The 23,410-nt window shown below is 36.9% G+C and overlaps 1 protein-coding gene across 1 annotated transcript; it reads right to left on the reverse strand.

Moving 5' to 3' along the window:
* Window positions 1-11,228: 11,228 nt before the first annotated feature.
* On the reverse strand, window positions 11,229-14,193 carry LOC114276531 (receptor-like serine/threonine-protein kinase SD1-8). The gene is made up of 7 exons (XM_082881418.1): window positions 13,561-14,193; window positions 13,137-13,206; window positions 12,575-12,753; window positions 12,172-12,382; window positions 11,829-12,063; window positions 11,576-11,723; window positions 11,229-11,465 (listed from the first exon to the last, which is right to left on the reverse strand). The coding sequence occupies exons 1-7, from the start codon at window positions 14,191-14,193 to the stop codon at window positions 11,229-11,231; spliced, it is 1,713 nt and encodes a 570-aa protein (XP_082737544.1).
* Window positions 14,194-23,410: the final 9,217 nt, after the last annotated feature.

Consider the following 23,410-nt stretch of genomic DNA (forward strand, 5'->3'; position numbering starts at 1 on the left):
GACAATTAACTAAAGATAGTCTTCTTCAAAATCCAGAAGCCAAACCCTCCCAAGCTAAGTCCTTGGAGGTAGCTTATCACCTGAACCTGAAAATGATGTTCCCATAAAGGGTGAGCCACAACCCAGTAGAAATATACTAAACCAAATATAAGCATTGAATATAGCAATAGCATTCAATAATTGGTTAACCAAGATAATCAGTTATATCTTTATACAGTTTCATGACATTAATGTCCAAGACTCGTTTTACTTTCCAATATATTAATTCAATATGGCTCAGAACCTGACCAAACTTACAACAGTGTACTATATATATCAAATTCACATTCTTCCAATATCGACAAGCAAATGAGACTCAGGCTCAAACCAAAACACTTCATACTTCCAATTTGATACACATTTTAGTGCTGTATCAACAAAACACTTCAATATAAATAAGCACACATAAAAGTGATGCTAATGGAGTCCATCCCCTATCTCCTCGCAAACAAAATCCGATTTAGAGGTCCATCCCCTATCTTCCCCTAAACCGTGGAGTACATCCCCTATCTCCTCCCACACAAAACAAAGTATGTAAACACATAACATATACATCACACAATCAATACACATAATGTCTGTATTAATTCAACAGTCAAAATTAATGACTCAACCAATGTGATTAGTTTCAATTATACCTAATCCACATGCATTGTCTACAACAATCACGACTATCCTCCACCGATAGCCCAAAACAGTTATTTCTAAACAGGAAATAAATGAATCAACTAATATAATTCCAACATTTTCATAGGTGAGTGATTAAACAAATCAACTACACCATTTAATTAATAAATTCCTCAATTTCATGAACTCAACTACATTCCCCAATTTTCCCTAAATTAATTATACAAATTAATTTATTACAACAATTAGAGTTTTTCCCAAAATTACCAAACAACCCCCAACATATCAAAATACCAGAACTTAGGACAAAACCTATAATATGGAGTAGGAAATCCCTACCTCGAAGAAATAGCACCAAAAGAGAAGATGGAGATGAAGACCCAAACTCCAAAGTGCTCCAAACTACCAACAATTCAGATTAAAACGAAGCCCTCGACTCACACACTCTTTTTAATGAAGGATCTAGGGTAGAAACACACCCTAAGTGGATCAAATCTAAGAGAGAAGGTGAGCAGGGTGAGAGAGAAGTCAGACCTTAGGGTTTGGAATCTAAAAAGAGGATGAAAAACTGATTAAAAACCCGCTGCTGTGTAATTAAACTGGACAGGCTCGCTCGAGCGAAGACTTGGTCGCTCGAGCGACCAGACACAAGAAATCCTCGCTCGAGCAAAGAAAATCTCGCTCGAGCCAAGAATGCAATGCTACAGGTCCATACCAGACGCAAACTCTCACTCGAGCTACCAAACCCCGGCTCGAGCTAAGAACCCAAAAACAACTTCTCGCTCGAGCGACCAACTCCTCGCTCGAGCGAGGATCCAAAATTCTGGACAGCAACACTTGGTTTCTAAACCCAACCAACCTGAAACAAACCTGCCCAATGCATCCTATAACTCCAATTGAGAAAATAAGGGACAACACAACAATTATACAATGACAGAATCTACGGAACCTATGTCCGAATACAATAATCAAATGGGAAAAGACCGGGGTCGCTATACGTATTGTGTTGCTAAAAGTGTATTTTTTGCCAATGCCAATTTGTCGTTGCCAAAACTAAAGCTTTATCGACAACCAAATCGTTGGCAAATGGCAACATTTACCGACGTAAATGTGTCGCTAAAAGTTACTTTTCCCCACTCATATTGTGTTGGTAGAAGTGTATTTTTTGCCAATGCCAATTTGTCATTGCCAAAAGTAAAGCTTTAGCGACAACAAATCGTCGGCAAATGGCAACATTTACCGACGTAAATGTGTAGCCAAAAGTTTACTTTTGCCGATGCATATGTTGTTGCTAAAAGTATATTTTTTGCCCATGCAAATTTGTGTCGTGAAAAGTGCCACACAATCATCATATTTGAATGACTTTTACCAACGCAAGGTAAATTGCCGACGATGGATGGAGGCTTTTAGCGACGACTATGTTCGTCGCTAAAGGCATTACTTTTACCAACGCAATCATAATTTCGTCGGCAATAACTTTTGCCAACTCACTTTTGCCTACGGGTTGCCAACGTAGCTTTGTGTGTCGGTAAAACTCTTTGCCAGCGAATTTTCCCTTTTAGCAACATATTTTGTTGCGTTGCGAAAAATGCAATTTCTTGTAGTGACTTTTCTCACCATCACTCTCACAAATTTTGTCTCTATCTCTCTACCTCTCATATTCTCTCTCTCTCTCTCTCTCTCTCTCTCTACCTTATCATCTTCTTCCTCTCTTTCTCTTTCACTCAAGCCCCACCACAACTAACATTCTTCATTCTTCTTTCCACCATCACCAACCTTCACCTTCCTTCTTCCTTACCACCATCTCACCGCCGGCACCCTATTTCCTCTCTGTCCGTCGAATCTCTGGCGACCACCATTTTTTTCGGGCGAATCTCCCTTCTCTCTCTCTCTCTCTCTCTCTCTCTCCCTCTCTCCACTATTTAAAGGTAAATCCTTCCTTTTTCTTTAACACTTTATGTTTCTTCTTTCAATAGTGAGATTTAGGGATAGTTTTATAGTGATCTATTGTTCATCCTAAAAAAAAAAAAAAATTCAACTATGTAGTTTTGTTTTTGTGGGTGTAGGAGTAGATAAGTGGAGTTTTGTTTTTGTTTTTGTTTTTATTCAAATCATCATATATTGTTCATAAATAATAAAAAAAAATTGGGCAACCAAGAAGACGACCGCCGCACGTGCGGTCTCTTTTCCAAATATATATATACTTAGCTTTTCCAATTCATTTTACTTCCTAGGTTGTCCATTTACTTATTTAGCTGTTTAGTTGTTTATTTTTTTTTTTTATTATTTTTATTAAGTATTTCTTTCTTCTTTTTCAGTTTATTTCATTACTTATTAGTGTAGTTTGTTTTCATTTGTTTAATCCATCGTTATTTACACAAAATGTTAATGTGTTTAGTTTATTTTATTTTAGATTTCATATATTGTAAATATATATATATATATATAATAAAAGGAACAATAACTAAACTAGTTACACAATTACTTATTAAACTAAATTTTTTTTCCATCTATTTGTTTAGTTGTTTAGATGTATTCTATTATCTCAATATTACTTGTTAGTTCAATTCAATACTTGTTAAAATGTTAATATGTAAGCTTATATTATTCTATTTTATTTTGTTTTAGGTTTTAAAAAAAAAAAATGATGAGAATTGCATGTGGTACTTTAGTGGCCAGACTTGTGCTTAAATGTCTTATTTGATTCTCATGCTGGTTTCACGGGTATATATGTCTATTGTTGGTGTGTGTAGTACATGAGTCGATGGATATCCGCCCGGGCCTCCAAAAAGGCCAGAGGTTCCACCTCCTCGGCGCCAGCACCGCCACCGTCACCACCATCCTCGCCACCACCACCGGTTGAGTTGCCAGGCCTAGAGTGGGCTTCACGCCCATTTCACAAGCTTACACAGTTTAGCATCACCTATTTTCAGCGTGACCTGGTCACTTCTTGGGCCGTTGAGCAGCTCCAACTCCAACAACAGTTGGGCCTTTGCATTGTGACAGCACCCACTTATCCTTGTCTGGTACGGCTCTTCTACCAGAACATGTATGAGTCATTCACCAACGTAGGAATGTTGTCCACTATTGATGGCTACCTTGTCAGCATTACTACCTCCATGATTGCCCAAGTATTAGGGTTTTTTCCAAGGTGGAACACCAGCCCTTCCCGAAAGTTGAGGACCGACAATTGATACACAGCCTCATCCAAGAGTACTTCCTGGGGGCCCACGGTGACGCAAGTTTCACATGCTTGCGCTGGAGAAAGCTACTTGGCCGCTTGTTATTTATTGACTCTGTCACACATAAGAATGCCCTTCTACTTGGGCATAAAGCTGAGCGTCAATTGGAGTTTGTCCGGGTTCTCCATGGGTACCAACATGGTTATCAGGTACCATTTGCGAATATCATCTGGCTGCATACATTCAAATTTCTATAGGAGGCAATCTGGCCTTAACCTATGCAGAACCTGACTTAGCCTCTGCCATTTGCCAACTTGCTCACACTTGTCTTTGAGCTGAACGGCCTACCCATTGATTCGACTGAGGAGATTGACATAGTTTATTCTATTTTCGGGCAATGGGAATGGCACAATAGCATATCCCACCTCCCGCAGCAAGTTGGTGGCCTGGTGAATGAGGCCCAGGACCCCGTCCACGACCAACCACCTCATCCTGCCTTCCCTGTGCCTCCCCAAAGGGACCCACTATACATGAATCAGGAGGAGTACTTACAGCTTTAGCACTCTATGGATCAGGTCCACAGTACTTTTCGTGATCACCACCAGTTTCATGGGGTTACGCACGGATTTTTAGGCGCATCGAGACTACTTTCATGCGGCTTTCGACCAGCTCAACGCCTACCAGCTCGACATTCAGCAAGCAGTTGCATCACTACAAACTGACTTTTATACATATTGAGAGTCGAGCCAGCAACGCTTTGACCAGCTCAGTGCCCGGGTTCAAGATGAAGCATTTGAGAAGCGGTCATTGATGGCCGCCTTGTTTGCCTAGCATTTCTTGCCACCACTGCCACCAGATTCTCAGTAGTAGCAGCCTATATTTTGCTTTGTCTCTTTTATCTTTTATTTTTTATTTATTTCTTCTTTTGTTAAAAAAAAAAAGAAAAGAAAAAAAAGAGTCACGTTTGTGTGTGTGTGTTACTCTTTGCCTACCTGGATGTGCACCTATAATCTTTGATAATATTCTCTTATTTCAATTTACTTGGCTTTTGCTTCCATTGAGAACAATGTCATATTCAAGTTGGGGGATGAGGGTATTTTCTTTTGTGCATTTCTATTTGGCTCATAATTCATGCTTATACCTACTTCACTTGATTACACCACTGCACTTGATTTTCACTTTGTGCCAATATGGTAGTGATTTGAGCATATGTTAATTGGGGAACATAGTAGGCTTATATGAAAAGGGTTTATTAGGAAGATACTCGCATGTGATGTTTGCACTAGGAGAGTTGTTTGTATTTGTGGTATTAGTACACTTATCATGAGTATGCCTCGATTCACATGAACACACTTTCATAGCAGTGACCTCTCTATTCTAATCCTTGGTGTACATCATTGATAATTACTGGTGTTGCAGAAAAGAATAAATGAGTAGCCAAGAGTCTTTCAAAAAAAAAAAAAAGCACTTGACTTGTTTGAGGTCGTAGCCTCTTTAACTTGAGTTATTAAGCCCGTAGGGGTGTCTTTACACCTAATGCCCTAAAACCGTCTGGTTTGGGAGTCATTGGCTCAATACTTATTACATGGGTTAATTAAAAAGCTTAAGGGTCCTAGACATTGCATAGTTAAGGAAAAGTAAGGAGAATGACTTGTCCGGATTTGTAGCCTTTTCAACTTGAGTTATTAAGCCCGTAGGGGTGTCTTTCCACCTAGTGCCCTAAAACCATCTAGTTTGGGAGTCATTGGCCCGATGCTTGTTACATGGGTTGATTAGAAAGCTTAATGGATCAGAACATTACACAGTCTTTCAAAAAATATATATATGTATTTGAGAATCTTGGTTGCAATAGTTTAGTTTTTTTGTATATGCTGGGTATTATTATGAGTTACACTGGGCTATTATAGTGGACAGTTAACTAGTATGGGGATTGCACTTTACATCGAAGGTACTGATTATGTGTTTACTAGCATTCACAAATACATGAGACTTTACTTTTGTATTAACTGCATTGCGGTCTTTGCTTAATAGATTCCTTCATGTTTGTCTACTGTGTCGTCAATGACTCATAATGTCTTAATATTGCACTGTATTGGCATATAAGTTAATTATTGAGTGGTGTAGTGTGATTGATTGTTGCTAGATAGATGTGAATATGTTAATGTTTGTGGGTATCATTTTTGGAAACCCTTACGAGACTTTACTCGTCCACTTAGGATAACTTTGTGGTTTAAAGGCTTGTTGCATATGCTAAATGCAACCGTTTTCCCACGAAAGAGGAAATAGCTAGATTTTGTTTAATTTAATTTTTTTTTATTTTTATTGCTTGCTTGAGGACTAGCAAGTTGTAAGTTGGGGGATGTGATTAAGGCCGAATTGTGCAACATTGAGGCCGTTAATTAGGATCTCTTAACTTCACTTGCTTGTCCAATTATATATTTTGTGTTTGTTTAATGTCAATCAGGTTATACATAGTCGGAGCATAAAATGGGCAAAAAATACAAAATTCAGAAAGAAAAGAGCTTCCCGCATGTGCGTTGACTTTTTCTGCATGTGCGTTGACTTTTCTTGGAAAATGGGCCCGATGTTTTAAACCTGTTTGAAAGACAGCAGAGGAAGGCAACAAAGGGGCTGGATTAGTGTTCTGAAATTTGATTCTAAGGAAAGGGAGGTTCGGGTTCTATAGCAGGTGATTTTCCCTCAAGCTTCATGGACAACTTCCATAGTCTCTCCCATCTCTTCCACCTCTTCCCACTCCTCAATTAGTGGCTAGCTTATTCTTTTCTAGGGTTTTGATGAAACCCTAGCCATATAATAGGATTTTTCATATAGTGATTCCGGTTTTGACCCGTTACTTATTGCATTTCGGACTTGGGTTGGTTTGGTTTTGAATAGTTATTCATATCTCTTTCCCTTGTCTTCCCCTTTTATTTTGGTTATCGGGTTGTAGTTATGTGTTTGGGACAGGTTGGTTGCTTGTTATTCCAAACCTTTGTTGCCCAAATTTTGGCTCTTCCGCTCGAGCGAGCATTCTTGTGCTTGAGCGGGCTTCACAAATTTTGCTCCTCCGCTTAAGCAGCCATTCTTGCTCTCAAGCGGGATTTGACACTTCTCAGCATTTCTTTTGCAGTTCTGAAATACTAGGAAGGTGCTTTGGATGCTCGAGCATCCAGTCCCACGCTCGAGCGGGGACCTTCATCTGCAAAACTTCTGGAAATGTGTATTTTACACTCGAGCGCCACCTTTCACGCTCGAGTAGTACTTTGTGTCTGACACTCAAGCGGGGCTTTCCATGCTCGAGCGGACTGCGCATATAATAGTCCGAGAAGATGACATTTTGAGTCACTTTTTCATATCTCTCTCTCTCTCTAAAACTTTCCAAAAAGCTTGTTCTTGAGCCTCTCTCTCTAGAGTTAACCTTCTCTCTTAGATTTCATCTAGATCCATTGATCTTTTCACCCTAGTGCCTTTGAGAAAAAGATAGAGCTCGTCAAGATCTACATTTTGATCCGAATAGAAGTGACTTTTGGCGTTCTCAAAATTTCTCTTTTGTTTGACTCATCTTCTTCCTTTGAGGTAGGGATCTTTTCTACACCTTCATATGTTATTTAGCTTAGTTATTTGTATGTTACGTGACAATGATGTGAGTTGAGGGTGTTGTAGGAAAACCTAGGGTTTGGGTGTATATGGAAAGAGGGATTGTTGTGAAACATGAAATACATGAATGTCGGTTGTGAAAATGAAATGATGTTGGGTCACAGTGGTTGGAAATGATATTTGGGTTGATAATTAGAAAAGGGGAAGTTTTGCCCTAAAATGACTATCATGATTATTTTATGGAGATAATTGAAATTGCCATTGAAAATGTGATATTGAGAGAGTATTAATATGAATGGTGGGATAAGTTATGTATTAACTCATTCTTTGAAAATTTGAATAAATTATTTGCCATGAGATTGAATATCTATTTAGAAATAACTATATTGGGCTATCGGTGGAGGATAACTATGATTGTTGTAGAAATTGCATGAGGATTAGGTGAATTGAAACTAATCTCTTGTTGTTTGACATTGGACATGACTATACTTATTTACATTGTACACGTATGATTATGTGAGAGTGGAAAAGGGATGTGCTCCATTGTTTGATGTTGTGTTTAAATACATTGCATATGTATGAATGATTGTTTGGGAAGAGAAAGGGGTTAGACTTCATTATAATTAAGTTAGCCGGAGTGTCCTGGGTGAAAGTCCTGAAATTATACATGGGTGCCTAGCCCGCAGACGAAATATCCGTAAAATGGCAATTGTAGTGCTTGTATAGCCTATGTTTACATGGGTCCCGTTTGACGGCTGCCCGCGAATGAAATTTCCTTGAAAGAAAAGTTTGAAGTGTTCATGTATTATTGATGGGATTGTAGAACTAATGAGTTGAAGTCTCATTTGGATTGTTAAAGAGATAATGAAATTGGTCCATGTAATGAAATGAATGGAAATTGGTACTTTATGATTATATAAACTGTGGATGTCTCTATCACTAACGTTATGTATGTATAGTGTATTTATACCTTTGCTAAGTTTCATATATTGTGCTAGATGATTTCTACTGGGCTGTGGCTCACCCTATTTGGGAATAACATTTTCAGGTGTTGGTAACTTACCTCCACCAAGGCAGTAGCTTGGAGGGATATTTTTGGGGCAACAGCTTCTTTAATTTGAATTGTATATTTTTGTAAAGCCTAGGGCTAAATGTGTATGAGGTAGTCTCTTTTTGTGTAACCAAGTCAACGCTTGGAAAGATGTAAGCCAATAGGGCATTTAATTATGTTAAACTCTTTTGTATAATTAACTTCATGTAATGAAAGGACTATTTACTCTGATTCATGCTATCTTTAATATATGTTTGGGTTGTATTTATTGTATTATTTTTGGGGGGCATTACATTTCATAAGTTTTGATTGTGATTTGGTTTGAATCAATGTATGGATGTTTTAGAAGTTTATAATAATTATTCTTTTCATCTCTTCAAGTATTTTACTTTCTGTGATTGTTTAATGCTTCCATACATTAGTTTTCTTTGTGTTTGTGCTCAAAGTACGAGACGAGTCATGTTACGAGAGACAGGTCGTGTTGCTACCATAGTTTAGAGCAAACGCCTTGTACTACTTGGGATGATTTGTGCCTATACTTTGAATGCGACGACCCTCTTGATCAATATTTCAAACTTGTAGTTGTGAAATATTGGGTATTTCAGACCGGATTACAATTGATAGCCGATGTTTAATCTCATTTATATGATTAGTGGTGAATTTTTTGCCCTAGGATTTTTCCCAAAAATTAATATCTCAAACTTTAATTTTAATTGTCAATTTAATTTCTCAATTTCATTTAATTCCTTTTTAGTCATAAAATCTCTCAATCTTTTTAATGAAAATTAATTTAAGAGCTTAGCGATTAAATTAGTCTAATTTCACAATTTTCCTTGTGGATCGATACCGGGACATGCCATTATTTTAAAAGGATTTGGTATAGTTTAGTGGTTAATTTTGGTATGTGTAACGACCCATCAATGTTGTTTGGTTATAATATATTCTTTAAATTATAACTCAAAAAATATAAAATTATGCCATTTTATAGCACGCATAGAATTGGTTCGGCAGACCTTAATTAAGCAGAAGCTTCTCTCACTCGCACTCGTCGGACTTTCAATAGTTGTTATTGTGTGTCGTGGGTGACACAACATGATTGAATTTGGGAGCCCAATTTACATTTGATAAATATATTTAAAAAGTTTTTTTTATTAATGTAAATATTGAATTTTTTTAGTATTTTTTAACTTTTTTTTTTAAAAAGATGTGGTGAAATATGTTTGTTAATTTTTTTTTTCTTTTTTTATAAACAAACATGCAAAAATTATAATGAATGGGACTTGTAAAGGTGAATGGAAAGAATTTTTTCACTTTTTTTGTATCGATTAATTTTTTTTTTTTTGATTATTTGATAAAATTATTATTTGTCAAATGATTTCTTTCTAAGTTCATATGTTTAGCTCAATTCGTATTTTTAAAACTTACGGAAGAAAAATAAATTGATCTATAATGTTAATTTGAGATTTTGAAATTGTTTATTTTTCAAATAGATTTTGGAATGAGAGTGTCCGTCTCAACCAACTCATTTATAAAATTTTAATTTTAATTTTTTACTATTTAGTTATACAATGAATTAGAAAATATTTAAATATTTCACTTTTACAGGTGTATAAATGTAAAGACTGAAATTCAAATATGTGGTCAAATGTTCAAATTCGAACACTTGTGGTAATACGGATGAAATTTATTTAATAATTCACACGAAAATCCCATTTATATCAAGTTAAGTGGATGAGCTTGAAATTTAACTTTTTTTTCTTAGAGTTAAATTTGGAAGGGTTAAATTAGGCCCAATATTGAGACATATATGTTATTAATATATAATAATTTGTTTGAATTCAGAATTGCTAAGTTTGGTTGATTTTGCATGGTGAAATTTTACTGACTCTATTTGAAGCCAATAGAATTTCTATTTCAGTGCTAAAAATTCTAAAATTGGTGACTAGTTACAAAAATTACCCGTAATTCCAAATTTATCACCAGAAGGTTCAAATTGAGAGCTCCAAAATGATTAATTTTAAGTGAAATTTCACTTACTATCATAGTGAAAAGTCACACTGTGAAAATTCATTGTGAGACAATGCAATCAAATTGTTTTGGAGCGTGAGAATCGAGAGGTTGTGTAGATGAATGGGTTGTAAACAGTCAGCTTTTGTTCTTCACTTTGGTTCTAGTTGTAGTATTCCAAAAGGGCAAATTAAAAGAAAGTTTAAATAAAAAATTGAACTCTAACTCATACAGACATCTACTCAATGACGTATCAAAATTTTAACAAACGAGGCCAAATAATTGTTCTTAAAAAAAAATACATAAAACAACCAAAAAGAAACTTAAACTCTAGTGTTTTATTGATCTTTTGGAATGGATCTTGAAGTTGGTTGACAATTTTTTGTATTGTATCAACAAACCAACTCACTAAACCTATTTGACATTTTAAAAGAGTTGAACGTCCCCTATTCCAGTATAGGCGTTGCAAAGTGTACACATAATAGATAGAGACAGCACTCAGTGTCACTCTCCATTCCCAAATTAACAACTTTTTAGTTCATTTCAGGAAAACTTCTCTTATGAAAAAAAAAAAAAAAAAAAAACAAAAAAATGTAAGTTCAATAAGAAAGAACAAGTAAAGACAATACAATGAATTGACATGGAAGATTGAACTATTACTAGGGTTTCAGAATTAAAACCGTCACATTGGTCAATGAACATCTTTCTCGGTTTTTGCATAAATTCTAATCTGGCACACTTGTAATAGTTGAATATGCAGGTTGTTTTGGAGAGGGTAGAAGCACAAGTTCATTGCTAAGCATCGACACAACAATGGACATGGTAGGCCTATTAGCTGCACTTTCTTGAACACAAAGAAGTCCAATGTTTATGTACCTCAACAGCATATTTGGAGAAGGTATGTCTCCCAACATTGGATCCTTCAGGTTCTGTCCCATGCCACTCTTCCACAAGTCCCATGCCTAAAGAATATAAGACAGTAGAGTATATCTCATTGTGAATCCTTCAAAAACGAAAAAAGTGGAAAGGTAAAATAAGGGCATGATAAATGTAATAGCATTCTGATACTCATATATCCAAGAAGATTAACAGAGTCAGTCAAATAAAAGCCTGTATTCTTTTTGCCACTCAAAATCTCTAACAAGAAGACTCCAAAGCTAAAGACATCAGATTTGATTGAGAATAGGACGTCCAAAGCATACTCAAGTGACATATAGCCACTGGATTCAAGTATTAAATTGAATCGTTTAGTAGCCTTAAAAATATGAATGTATGAAAAAAGAAGATGTTTTGGTGCAAAGGTGCATAAACTACTTTTTACTCACTAAGTGCCAATAATTCGATTTGTTGCTTGTGATCCATTTCCACCGAAAATTCTTGCCATCCCAAAATCAGAAATTTTAGGGTTCATATCTTTGTCCAACAAAATGTTGCTAGCTTTCAAATCTCTATGGATGATTTGTAACCTTGAATATTGATGAAGATAGAGAAGCCCTTGAGCAATTCCTTCAATGAGGTTAACGTGTAACTCCCAATTCAGTGTCCCATGTTTGATTGGATTTGTTGCGATTTCACATCAAATTAATAAATTTAAATGGTAGTACATAAGTATGGATAAGCATACAAACAGAAGCGATCAAATATATTCAAGAATGCGAAGGCACAAACCAAAAAGCAAGAAATCCAAGCTTTTGTTAGGCATATACTCATAGATTAAAATCTTTTCATGTCTTTCAATGCAGCAGCCCAGTAGTCTCACAAGATTATTGTGTTGAAGTTTTACTATGAGCGTAGCCTCGTTTTGTAATTCCTCTAATCCTTGTCCAGATTTTCTTGAAAGCCTTTTCATAGCCACCTCATGTTCTTTTAGCAACTTTTCCTGATATAGAACCTTCTTAGCTTGTTTATGATCTATGGAAAACTAACATCAAACACTATCCGAAAAAAACATATTATTAAGTAAACATGTGAACTCAAAAAATAAAACAAAGCTCTATGCATCAATTGGGACTGATTTCTGCTTAGTGCTCAACATCCCCAAAGAATCGTGGTTAGTGTTGTTAAATGTCACCTTGTAAACAGGTCCCAAAACACACTCTCTGAGCTTATTTGTATTAGAAAAGTTATCAGTTGCAAGAGAAACACTAGCGAAACTGAACAACGGTAAATCATCTTCCTTCTTTCCACCAATAAGACTCTTACTGGCTCCAATGCTTGTATCGATATCACATAGCATCAAATCCTCCTCCGCTTGACAAAAAAAAAAAATATAGGGGCTTATTATTATTATTTTTTTTTTGGAATTATATTTGGACTTTTGGACCTATATAGAAGCATAATGACTAAGCTTGAGTTGCTAAAAAAAAAAAAAAAAACTCCCGTGGATTGGTTTAGTATTCTGTTCCAAGAGTGAAATGCATACCTTTTTTTCTGTAATGTTCTTCTCCATATACAATAAACCAAGGCTGATAGAGTCATAGAATCTGATAGTGCCAGAATTAGCCATTTCCACCACTTGCTTCTTGAATCTGAAAAATGAGTTAGGTGGACTGAATTCATTTTTATCCAAAACAAAGTAATTAATTTTTGTCACCATGCCACCAAAACAATTGCGGCAATTCCATTATTCTTACCTCTACTAAGAAACTCAGAATCAACAAGTTTTTGATAGAAATCTCTCCCATCAGGGTCATCATTTGTCAGCTATTCCACATTAAAGAGATCTTCACTCCATACTAAACACCCATCACTGCCATAAGCGTAAGCAGAGCAAGAGCAGTTATTCAAGCAAACTGACTTGCAATCTGAAGCACCTCTATGTTGCAAAATTATTGGATTAACAAGGAGTCTTACTTTAGACATCCAAAGAAACTGGTCTTTCTTCCCATTGGCTCAACTTTTATTGCTGCACTGCAATGGGGCTTTCCTCGTACACCCTCCTGCCATGTCCTCTGCATTCCAATTTTCTATAGAAAGGGGTTCAAAACCAGGCAAACATTGGCAATATGGAAGGGCCTTTTGACTACAACTGCTGAAAGGCCCACAGTAGGCCTAAACCTCACACTGCTGGCTCGGTTGAGACCACAACAAATTCCATTGATGATTAGTTTCAGACCACGACAACAGCTGAAGTTTCCCTGATACATCCAACACAAATATAATAGTCGCAAAAGCATCAGTAACAGAGTAAGTGAAATAGCCCCCCGACAGGTTGAAACTAAAGGTGATGTTTATATTGTGAGCTGTCATGTCAGGGATCATTGGGAAACTTTTTCCATTCCATACCCCACTAGTCCAATACTTTCGAGATCCCTTTATGATGAAGAACTGGTGCATGCCTAGAGGATCATTTTCCAGAGAGAAAACTCTAGGGCTAGGGTCTTCCCTGCTTTTCCAGGACATCAAAGATGACCAGGGCATCCAATTGATCCAATTATTAAAACAACCAAGCTTCATTCCAGGCAAGAGAGTATGTGAAGGGTAGTCAAAACTCTCCCGTAGTAAGTCACTAGATGTCTCGTCTCTCAAAACAAGATTTCCTGAATCCAAAAGGGTAGCACTAGTGTTACCATTTGATGATATGTGATTGACAGCAGATTCGATGGTATTGGAGGCTGTGATTGACTGTGCGTGTAAGATTCTATCTCTTGAGGCATCAACAAACAGCAAACATGAAGAAATTAATAACATATTCTGTCATATATGTCGACTTCACAAACCCACCTAGGAATCACCATGATTTTTCTTTATAGTAACATATTTTGTACAGCTACATTCATCAAACAGTCCATAGCATATGCTTGTTCACACTCACCGGACTTTTGATTGCACTCACTGTGCATCGCCAATTACGCAACACAATTGAATTTGGGAGCCCAATTTATGTTTGATAAATATTATAAATGTTTTTTTAATTAATGTTAAATTTGAGGATTGTTCGGAACTTTTTTTTCCCAAAAAAAAAGGAAGTTACCATTTATTAGTAAATTATAAAAATTATTACAAATTTATGGTATAATTTTCCATGTTCTACTCGCTAGATGGACCATTAATTTTTTTTTTTGAAAAAAGGTCAAGAAATGACCCAAAAAATAGTGGACTTTTTTTATTTTTTCTTTAATTTTTTTTTAAATTTTTTTGTTACTTTTAAAACTCTTAAGACGAAAAGAAAAGTTTAAAAAAATTGACATAATTTTTAAAAGAAAATCAGAAAAATAGAAAACATTATACATAGATTTGGACCGACAAATGAGATGGAAGAGCAACAAGACGAAGAAAATGTTGTTAGTGTCGAAGGTGAAAAAGGCAGTGTTGGTGACATATCTCATATCTTGATGCCGCTGGCAATGTCTATCTCGATGCTGCTAGCGATGTCGTTGGACAATCGTAAGAGTAGCAATAACACTGGATCGTCCCTAGAATTACTCTTTCTTTAACCCTAGGTTTTGAAATTTTAACCATCTACATTTTTCTCAAAACAAAAACAACACACCAAGTTTTTGTTACCAATTTCAAAGTAAAATGAAAACAAAAACAGAAATTAGAAAATAAAGACAAAAATGTTACCAAACAAGGACAATTGTTTCCCTGAAAAATGAAAATATAAAACAAAAACCAAAAACCAAAAACGCATATGAAACTGAAATGCAGGTGTTTTCTTAATCTTTCATCAGCTTCTTTTTTGGACAGCAATGACAAGATTTGTTGTTTGGTCTTTGAGTCAGGTCTTTCACGAGCATAACCAAGAAACTTGCCCAGTTAGTTGAGCCATTTTCAAAATTTATAATGATTACACAACTTTTCCTAATCAGCAACATTTTCATAGAGTTCACCAATGGTTCCTAATTTTGTCAACAATATTTTGTGTTGTATTTGTTGATACCGCAGTATTGTATCAATAAACCAAGTCACCAAACTTCATTTACAGTCTAAATGAGTTGAATCTCCCTTCTTCTAACATATGGGTTACAAACTTGTCTACAAACTAAATCACACAACCTAATTGTCACTCTTCATTGTTAACACTATTTTAGTACATTTTAGGCACACTTCTTTTATTGGGGAAGAAAAAAGAAAGTAAGTTTACAAAGAAAAAACAAAGACAATAGACGAATTGACATATGGAAGACTGAACTGTTACCGGGGTTCCAGAATTGAATTTGTTACATTGTTCAGTGAACATTTTCTGGGCTTCTACATGAAGTTCGATCAGGCACACTTGTCATTATTAAAAATGCAAGTTTGTTTTGGAGAGAGTAGAAACACAAGTTCATTGCTAAGTAGTGACACAACACTAGACATGGTAGGCCTGTCGGCTGCAATTTCTTGAACACAAAGAAGCCCTATATTTATGCTCAACAACATATGTGTAGAAGATATATCTCCTAGTATTGGGTCCATCGTGTCCTATCCTATGCCACTTTTCCACAAGTCCAATGCCCGAAAAATAAGATAACAAGTATATCTCATTGTGAATCCTTCGAAGACGAATTATACAAGAATTAAGATTTTCAAGGCAGTTCTAGGCTCCCATCACTACAAGGTCTAGGAAGGGTCAGATGCATGCAGTCAGATACTGGTGTGCAAAGAGGTTGTTTCTATGGTATGAAGGTCTATGATTTCAAAAGAAAAAGAGAAAAGGGAAAAAGAAGGGGATAATAAATGTAGTATCATTTTGGTAATCACATATCTAAGAAGATTAAGTGATTCAGTATGATAAACGCCAGTATTCTTTTTGCCAGTCAAAATTTCCAAGAAGAAGACTCCAAAACTGAAAACATCGAATTTGATGGAGAAGAGGCCTTTCAAAGCATACTCAGATGACATGTAGCCACTGAATTCAAGTATTAAATCAAATCAGTATCCTCAAAGATATGAATGTATGCAAAAATAAGATGTTTTGGAGGAAAGGCGCACAAATTATATTTTACTCACTAAGAACCAACAATTCGATTTGTTGCTTGTGATCCATTCCCCCCAAAAATTCTTGCCAACCCAAAATTAGAATTTTGTTGGGTTCATATCTATATCCAACAGAATGTTGCTAGCTTTCAAATCTCTGTGAATAATTCGTAACCTTGAATACTGATGAAGATAGAGAAGCCCTCGAGCAATTCCTTAACAGATATCAACGCATAACTCCCAGTTTAGTATCCCATGTTTGATTACATCTGTCTCATTTCACACCAAATTAATAAATTAAACGGTAGTACATAAGTATGAATAAACATAATAACAGAAAGAATAAAATATATTCAATATGTTCAAGTTTGCTAAGGCACAAACCAAAAAAGAAGAAATCCAAGCTTTTGTTGGGCATATACTCATAGACCAAAATCTTTTCATCTCCTTCAATGCAATAGCCTAGCAGTCTCACAAGATTCGTGTGAGAACCCGATAAATAAATAAATAATAAAAACAATAATAATTTTACAAAACTCAAATATTTTACTGTGAATCTTTAAGTGCAAATTAAATATTACTAGAGGGCATTTTAATTAATTTTAAACTATAAATAAATTTATTATGGAAGTCCACAATTTTACAGATTATTGATGATAATGATAATAATAATAATAATAATAATAATAAGAGAGACCTATTATATAATTGATTTAATAACCCTAAAATCCCATATAGCCCCCTACCAGCAGTAGCCGTGAGATTGAGAGAGAGAGAGAGAGAGGCAATAAAAATTAGTAGCAATTGGCAAGGAGAGGAAGAGGTCTATAGCATCATTGGGTTCTACGTAATCACTATTGTGGGTAAGTCGATTACTTGGTGCTTAGGTGATGGGAGTAATTCTGAGTTTAAAAATTCTGTATATAGCCACAAACTTTAAAAATCAAGGAATCATATCAAACGGATGAATTTTGAACTAAAATTTTTACAATAGATTAATTATGTATTGAATTGTATATCACAATTTTCTTATAATTTTTGGGATTCAAAATCCATATAAACTAATGTATTCAAATCTGTCCAGAAAACTAGTACAAAACAATAACTTCGGAAGTGTCATTTTTTTGGGTATAAATCTGAAAATGATCAAATTAGCTTCATTAGAACCGGTTACGAGTTTAGTTTCTTAAATTTTTAACCTTGCATTGATTGCTCGTGTATACTAACAGAACCATTAATTTCTTTAAAGTGCTGCAAAAAATAACTTGTTTGGATATAATTAATTGTAAATAATTATTTTCATAAGAAAATCAAGTAAAACCAATTGAGTTTGAAATTTAGGATATATTAGTTGATATCTGGAGGTTTTGAAATTTTTCGAATAGCATGGAGTGGGTTTTAAATTTTCAAAGTTAACGAATAGATTAGGAAAACTTGTTTAAAATTCTGTTTTATCTTAAAGTTAATTTTAATTAAGTTGTGATTTGAACTCATATCTTGGGTACTTTTAGGCCATAAAGAACATGAACTTAGATATTATTAAAGAGTAACGGTGAGTGGGGTTAACCTGTGTTAGTGCGCTTTAGTGTGGGGTATGTGTTTGAAATTTCTTCATCAGAAAAGATCTCAAGTGATTTATGCAATCAACGACAGACAAGCAAACAAGGAGACACAAAAAATTGTATGCTCTATGAATTTTGTTATCCAAGATTCCCAATATTTGGCAGACTTACTGCAAGAGGTCTTGAGTCTTCCTTTTTTCTGTTTCTTTTTTATTTATTTATTTATTTATTACATTGCTTATAAAATGAATAAATAATGAAAAAACAAAGGTAGTCCATGAATTGAAGATGAGACTGTTAATGAAAAGCCTTAAAATAAGTTTATTTTTTTCCTCTTTATTTTCCATCCTAATAGTCTCCAATACAGTAGACACCATAACTAAAACTCACTCCACTACAGGCAGCAACACCATAGTGCCTTCTGGTGGAAGCTTTGAGATGGGTTTTTTCAATCCTGGCAGTTCCTGGAATTAGTACTTAGGAATATGGTACAAGAATATTTCTGTTAGGACCGTTGTATGGGTTGCCAATAGAGAAATCCCACTCCTCGATTCGTCAAGCCTCTTAAATATAATCAACTTGGAATTCTTGCCCTTGTCAATGGTACTGGCAGCATCATTTGGTCTCCCAATATGACGGGATCTACACGAGACCCTGTTGCATAACTGATGGAGTCTGGAAATCTTGTTGTGCAAGATGCCAACGATAAGTCTGGGCATTTTCTGTGGCAAAGTTTTGATTATCCATGTGATACTCTTTTGCCAGGCATGAGGCTTGGAAAGAACTTTGTTACGGGCCTAGAGCGCCACCTCTCCTCCTGGAAGAGCAGCGATGATCCAGCTCAAGGTGGGTTTTTTTCTGTTGAACTGTTCCGAGCTGGACCATGGAATGGTATCGGATTCAGCGGGAGACCAAACCTTAAACCTAATACAATCTACAAATATGAAGTGGTTTACACAGAGGAGGAGGTGTATAATTCTGAGTCATAATGGTGTTGTCGAGCTGGACATGGATTGATCCAACACAGGAATGGGTCGGTTACTTGACTGGACCAGCCGATAACTGTGATAGCTATAAACTGTGCGGTTCGAACGGTAACTGTAACGTTGGAAACTCACCGGCCTGTGGTTGTTTGAGTAAATTTGTGGCCAGAACCAAATGGAGATTGGTCTAATGGGTGTGTTCGGAGGACCCCGTTGGATTGCCATAATGGAGATGGATTTATCAAGTATTCGGGGTATAAAGTGCCGGACACACGGAGCTCCTACTTTGATAGGAACATGACACTCGGGAAATGCGAGATGGTATGCTTGAAAAACTACTCTAGTATGGCTGTCGCAAATTTAGACATAAGAAGAGGTGGAAGTGGCTGCTTGTTTTGGTTTGATGAGTTGATTGATATGAAAGAGTTAAATGCAAATATGCAAGACGTTTACATAAGGATGGCTTTCTCTGAGTTAGGTAAGAATTCATACCAAACACATATAGGTAAGAATTCTTCCTTCAAAAATTCCTCACTACATTACTTTTCTACATCTAACTACAATTTAGCAAAAAATAGTTCATTTTGATTTCATCTTGAACCTTATTTTTTGTTGTGGGAATTCAATCTGGTCCGACTCTTATTAGTATTTGAGCCTATTTTGATCCCGGTTTATTATCTTTTGGATTTTTTTATATATTGTGTTATTTCAGAGTTCTAGAGTTATGATGATCTTTGATCTCTATGCTCAAAGTGAAACTGCGTCATTCTTCGCCATGGACGTAAGCTTGGCAATAGAATTGTGTAGGGACGAGAGGGGGCCGTGGCACCCCCCATTTAAAAAATAAAATAATATAATATATTTATATTTTTTCAAAAAAACATAGACCTGTGACCTCCACTTAAAGTTGTGTTTGGATTAAGAATTTGAAGCAGATTTGTGGAGGGGAAGAAAAAGAAAAGTTAAAGTAAAATATTTAGCTTATATTTCATTTATTTTTCCTTATCCATTTACTTTCTCTCCACAAATCTTTTGTCAAATTCTTGATCCAAATACAACCTTAGTCTTTTATTTTACCGAAGACCCTGTGTAATAATCCACTTTCATGTCTTAGTCATGTTCATGTACATTTGCATGATTTTGTCTTGTTAAGCTTGCATTTGCAGACTTTGACTTGTTTTGCCTAAGTAAAGGTCCCTGTCTTGTTTTGTGCTTATGTGATTTGCCTAAGTGTTGTATGCATGTTTTGTTCCTTCCTTGCTGTCTCAAGCCTAGGTCATGCCAAGCCCAGGTCATGTCAGGCCTAGGTCATGCCAAGCCCAGGTCATGTCAAGCCTAGGTCATGCCAAGCCTAAGTTATGTGAAGCCTAGGTCATGTCAAGCCTAGGTCATCTTAAGCCTAGGTCATGCCATGCCTAGGTCATGTTAAGCCTAGGTCATGTCAAGCCTAGGTCATGCCAAGCCTAGGTCATGCCAAGCCTATGTCATGTCAAGCCTAGGTCATGCCAAGCCTAGGTCATGTCAAGCCTAGGTCATACCTTTGAACCTCTTACCCCTAGGACCATCTTGGAAGCACTTTGGTTGACCTCCACCATCACTTAGGCATATTGGCCGAGATGTCATCATCTAGGCCAAGGTGTGCATCACCTAGGCCGAGATGTGCATCATCTAGGCCGAGATTTTATCATCTAGGCGTCCTAGATCCTTGATCTTTGCACCTAGTGATCTTGTTCCGGGACTGGAATGACCTAGACCGAGGTGTGGCACATCTAGGCCGAGATGTGGCACAGCTAGGTCAAGTGTTATCCTTTCTAGCCGAGGTCATTGGAGCCTTACTTGCCGAAGCCTATGTCCTAAGCTGATATCATTACCTGCCGGAATGCCCATGCCACCTTGCTTGTCATACACACTTTGTAATACACTTGTCTTGTCTTTCAATCACCTTTTTTAGGAGAACCAATCCGATAGTGCCACGTGTCCCTGTAGAGGGTTAAATCAGCCGGCAGAGAGAGAAAAACATATCATTTGCTATATCCTTGTCTTAGAAGAGAGAGAAACTCTAGGAAGAGGAAGAGGAAGAGGAAGAGGAATTCTAGAGAGAGGTAGATTTCCAAGCTTGATCTTCACACCTTGAACTATTAGATCCGTGTTTTGAGGTTAGATTCTTGGTCTACTTTTGTTGTTCTTATTGTTCATGTAGCTGCATTGCATGATCTAGCATGTTTCATGAGCCATGCATTGCTTTGAAGTTCGATTTTAGAAAGAGAAAGTGATATTCATGTGTTCTTGAGGAAAAGCCATGTTTTGATTCGAAAGTTTGTATCAAGATCCATGTTTTCATGTTTGTTTTCATATGATCTTCAAGTATGGGTACCAAGGTCCATGTTTTCGAACTCATAGCATGAAATCCCAGATCTTGTAATAACAATGTTTTCGAACTCATAGCATGAAATCCCAGATCTTGTAATAACAAGTTATGATTTTAGCATTCATGTTCTTCATGTTCTTCAAGGAGGAAACCCAGATTTCCAGGCTTCATTTCCTTAGGTGTGATCACCGAGACCACTCTTGCCTAGATCACACACCTAGGCCAAGCATCGTATCTCACCTTGGCCTACCTTGCATGATCACTTGCACGTTAGTTTATCTTGCATGCGCACCTAAGCCAACCTCTGCACACCTAGGCTAACCACTACACACCTAGGCCGACCATGGTACACCCTTGCCAGCACCTTGTAACACATCGGCAGGCAGCTGCACACTGAAGCCTAGGTAACCACACCTCGGCCAAGAGGTGTGGGACCTCGGCCAAGACCTCCCGGGTTCACCCAGCTAAGTCATTTTAGCCTAGATCATCTCTGTGCATCCATTCCAAGACCTGGTTGGTACCCAGCATGTTTTCCCTAGATGAAAAGCAGTGTTTTAACTTCCAGCATGTTTTCCCTAGATGAAAAATAGTGTTTTAACTTCAAGCATGTTTTCCCTAGATCATTTGCATTCATGTAAAGCTTGTTTTCAAGAGTGCATTCAATAGGCTTTGCCATGTATTTGTAGGTCTTAGATCTTTGCTTTAACCCCGACATCCGAAGAGCTATGTGAGTGGTATTTGTAATAAAGCTATGTTATAAAGTTTTGATAAAGCTTTGTTTTGTTTTGTTTTGCCTAAGTAAAGGTCTCTGTCTTGTTTTGTGCTTATGTGATTTGCCTAAGGGTTGTATGCATGTTTTGTTCCTACCTTGCTGTCTCAAGCCTAGGTCATGCCAAGCCTAGGTCATGTCAAGCCTAGGTCATGTCAAGCATAGGTCATGCCAAGCCTAGGTCATGTTAAGCCTAGGTCATGTCAAGCCTAGGTCATGTTAAGCCTAGGTCATGCCAAGTCTAGGTCATGCCAAGTCTAGGTCATGCCAAGCCTAGGTCATGTCAAGCCTAGGTCATGTCAAGCCTAGGTCATGCCAAGCCTAGGTCATGTCAAGCCTAGGTCATACCTTTGAACCTCTTACCCCTAGGACCATCTTGGAACCACTTTGGTTGACCTCCACCATCACCTAGGCATATTGGCCGAGATGTCATCATCTAGGCCGAGGTGTGCGTCACCTAGGCCGAGATGTGCATCATCTAGGCCGAGATTTTATCATCTAGGCATCCTAAATCCTTGATCTTTGCACCTAGTGATCTTGTTCCGGGATTGGAATGACCTAGACCCAGGTGTGGCACATCTAGGCCGAGATGTGGCAAACCTAGGTCAAGTGTTATCCTTTCTAGTCGAGGTCATTGGAACCTTACTTGCCGAAGCCTATGTCCTAAGCCGAGATCATTACCTGCCGGAGTGCCCATGCCACCTTGCTTGTCATACACACTTTGTCATACACTTGTCATGTCTTTCAATCATCTTTTTTAGGAGAACCAATCCGGTAGTGCCACGTGTCCCTGCGAGGGTTAAATCAGCCGGCAGAGAGAGAAAAACATATCATTTGCTATATCCTTGTCTTAGAAGAGAGAGAAGCTCTAGGAAGAGGAAGAGGAATTCTAGAGAGAGGTAGATTTCCAAGCTTGATCTTCACACCTTGAACCGTTAGATCCGTATTTTGAGGTTAGATTCTTGGTCTACTCTTGTTATTCTTATTGTTCATCTAGCTGCATTGCATGATCTAGCATGTTTCATGAGCCATGCATTGCTTTGAAGTTCGATTTTAGAAAGAGAAAGTGATATTCATGTGTTCTTGAGGAAAAGCCATGTTCTGATCCGAAAGTTTGTATCAAGATCCATGTTTTCATGTTTGTTTTCATATGATCTTCAACTATGGGTACCAAGGTCCATGTTTTCGAAGTCATAGCATGAAATCCCAAATCTTGTAATAACAAGTTATGATTTTAGCATTCATGTTCTTCATGTTCTTCATGCTCATGTTCTTCAAGGAGGAAACCCAGATTTCCAGGCTTCATTTCCCTAGGTGTGATCAC

This window comes from Camellia sinensis, chromosome 7 (assembly GCF_055761805.1).
Source record: "Camellia sinensis isolate YWXY chromosome 7, ASM5576180v1, whole genome shotgun sequence".
In the NCBI taxonomy this organism is placed as follows: domain Eukaryota; kingdom Viridiplantae; phylum Streptophyta; class Magnoliopsida; order Ericales; family Theaceae; genus Camellia; species Camellia sinensis.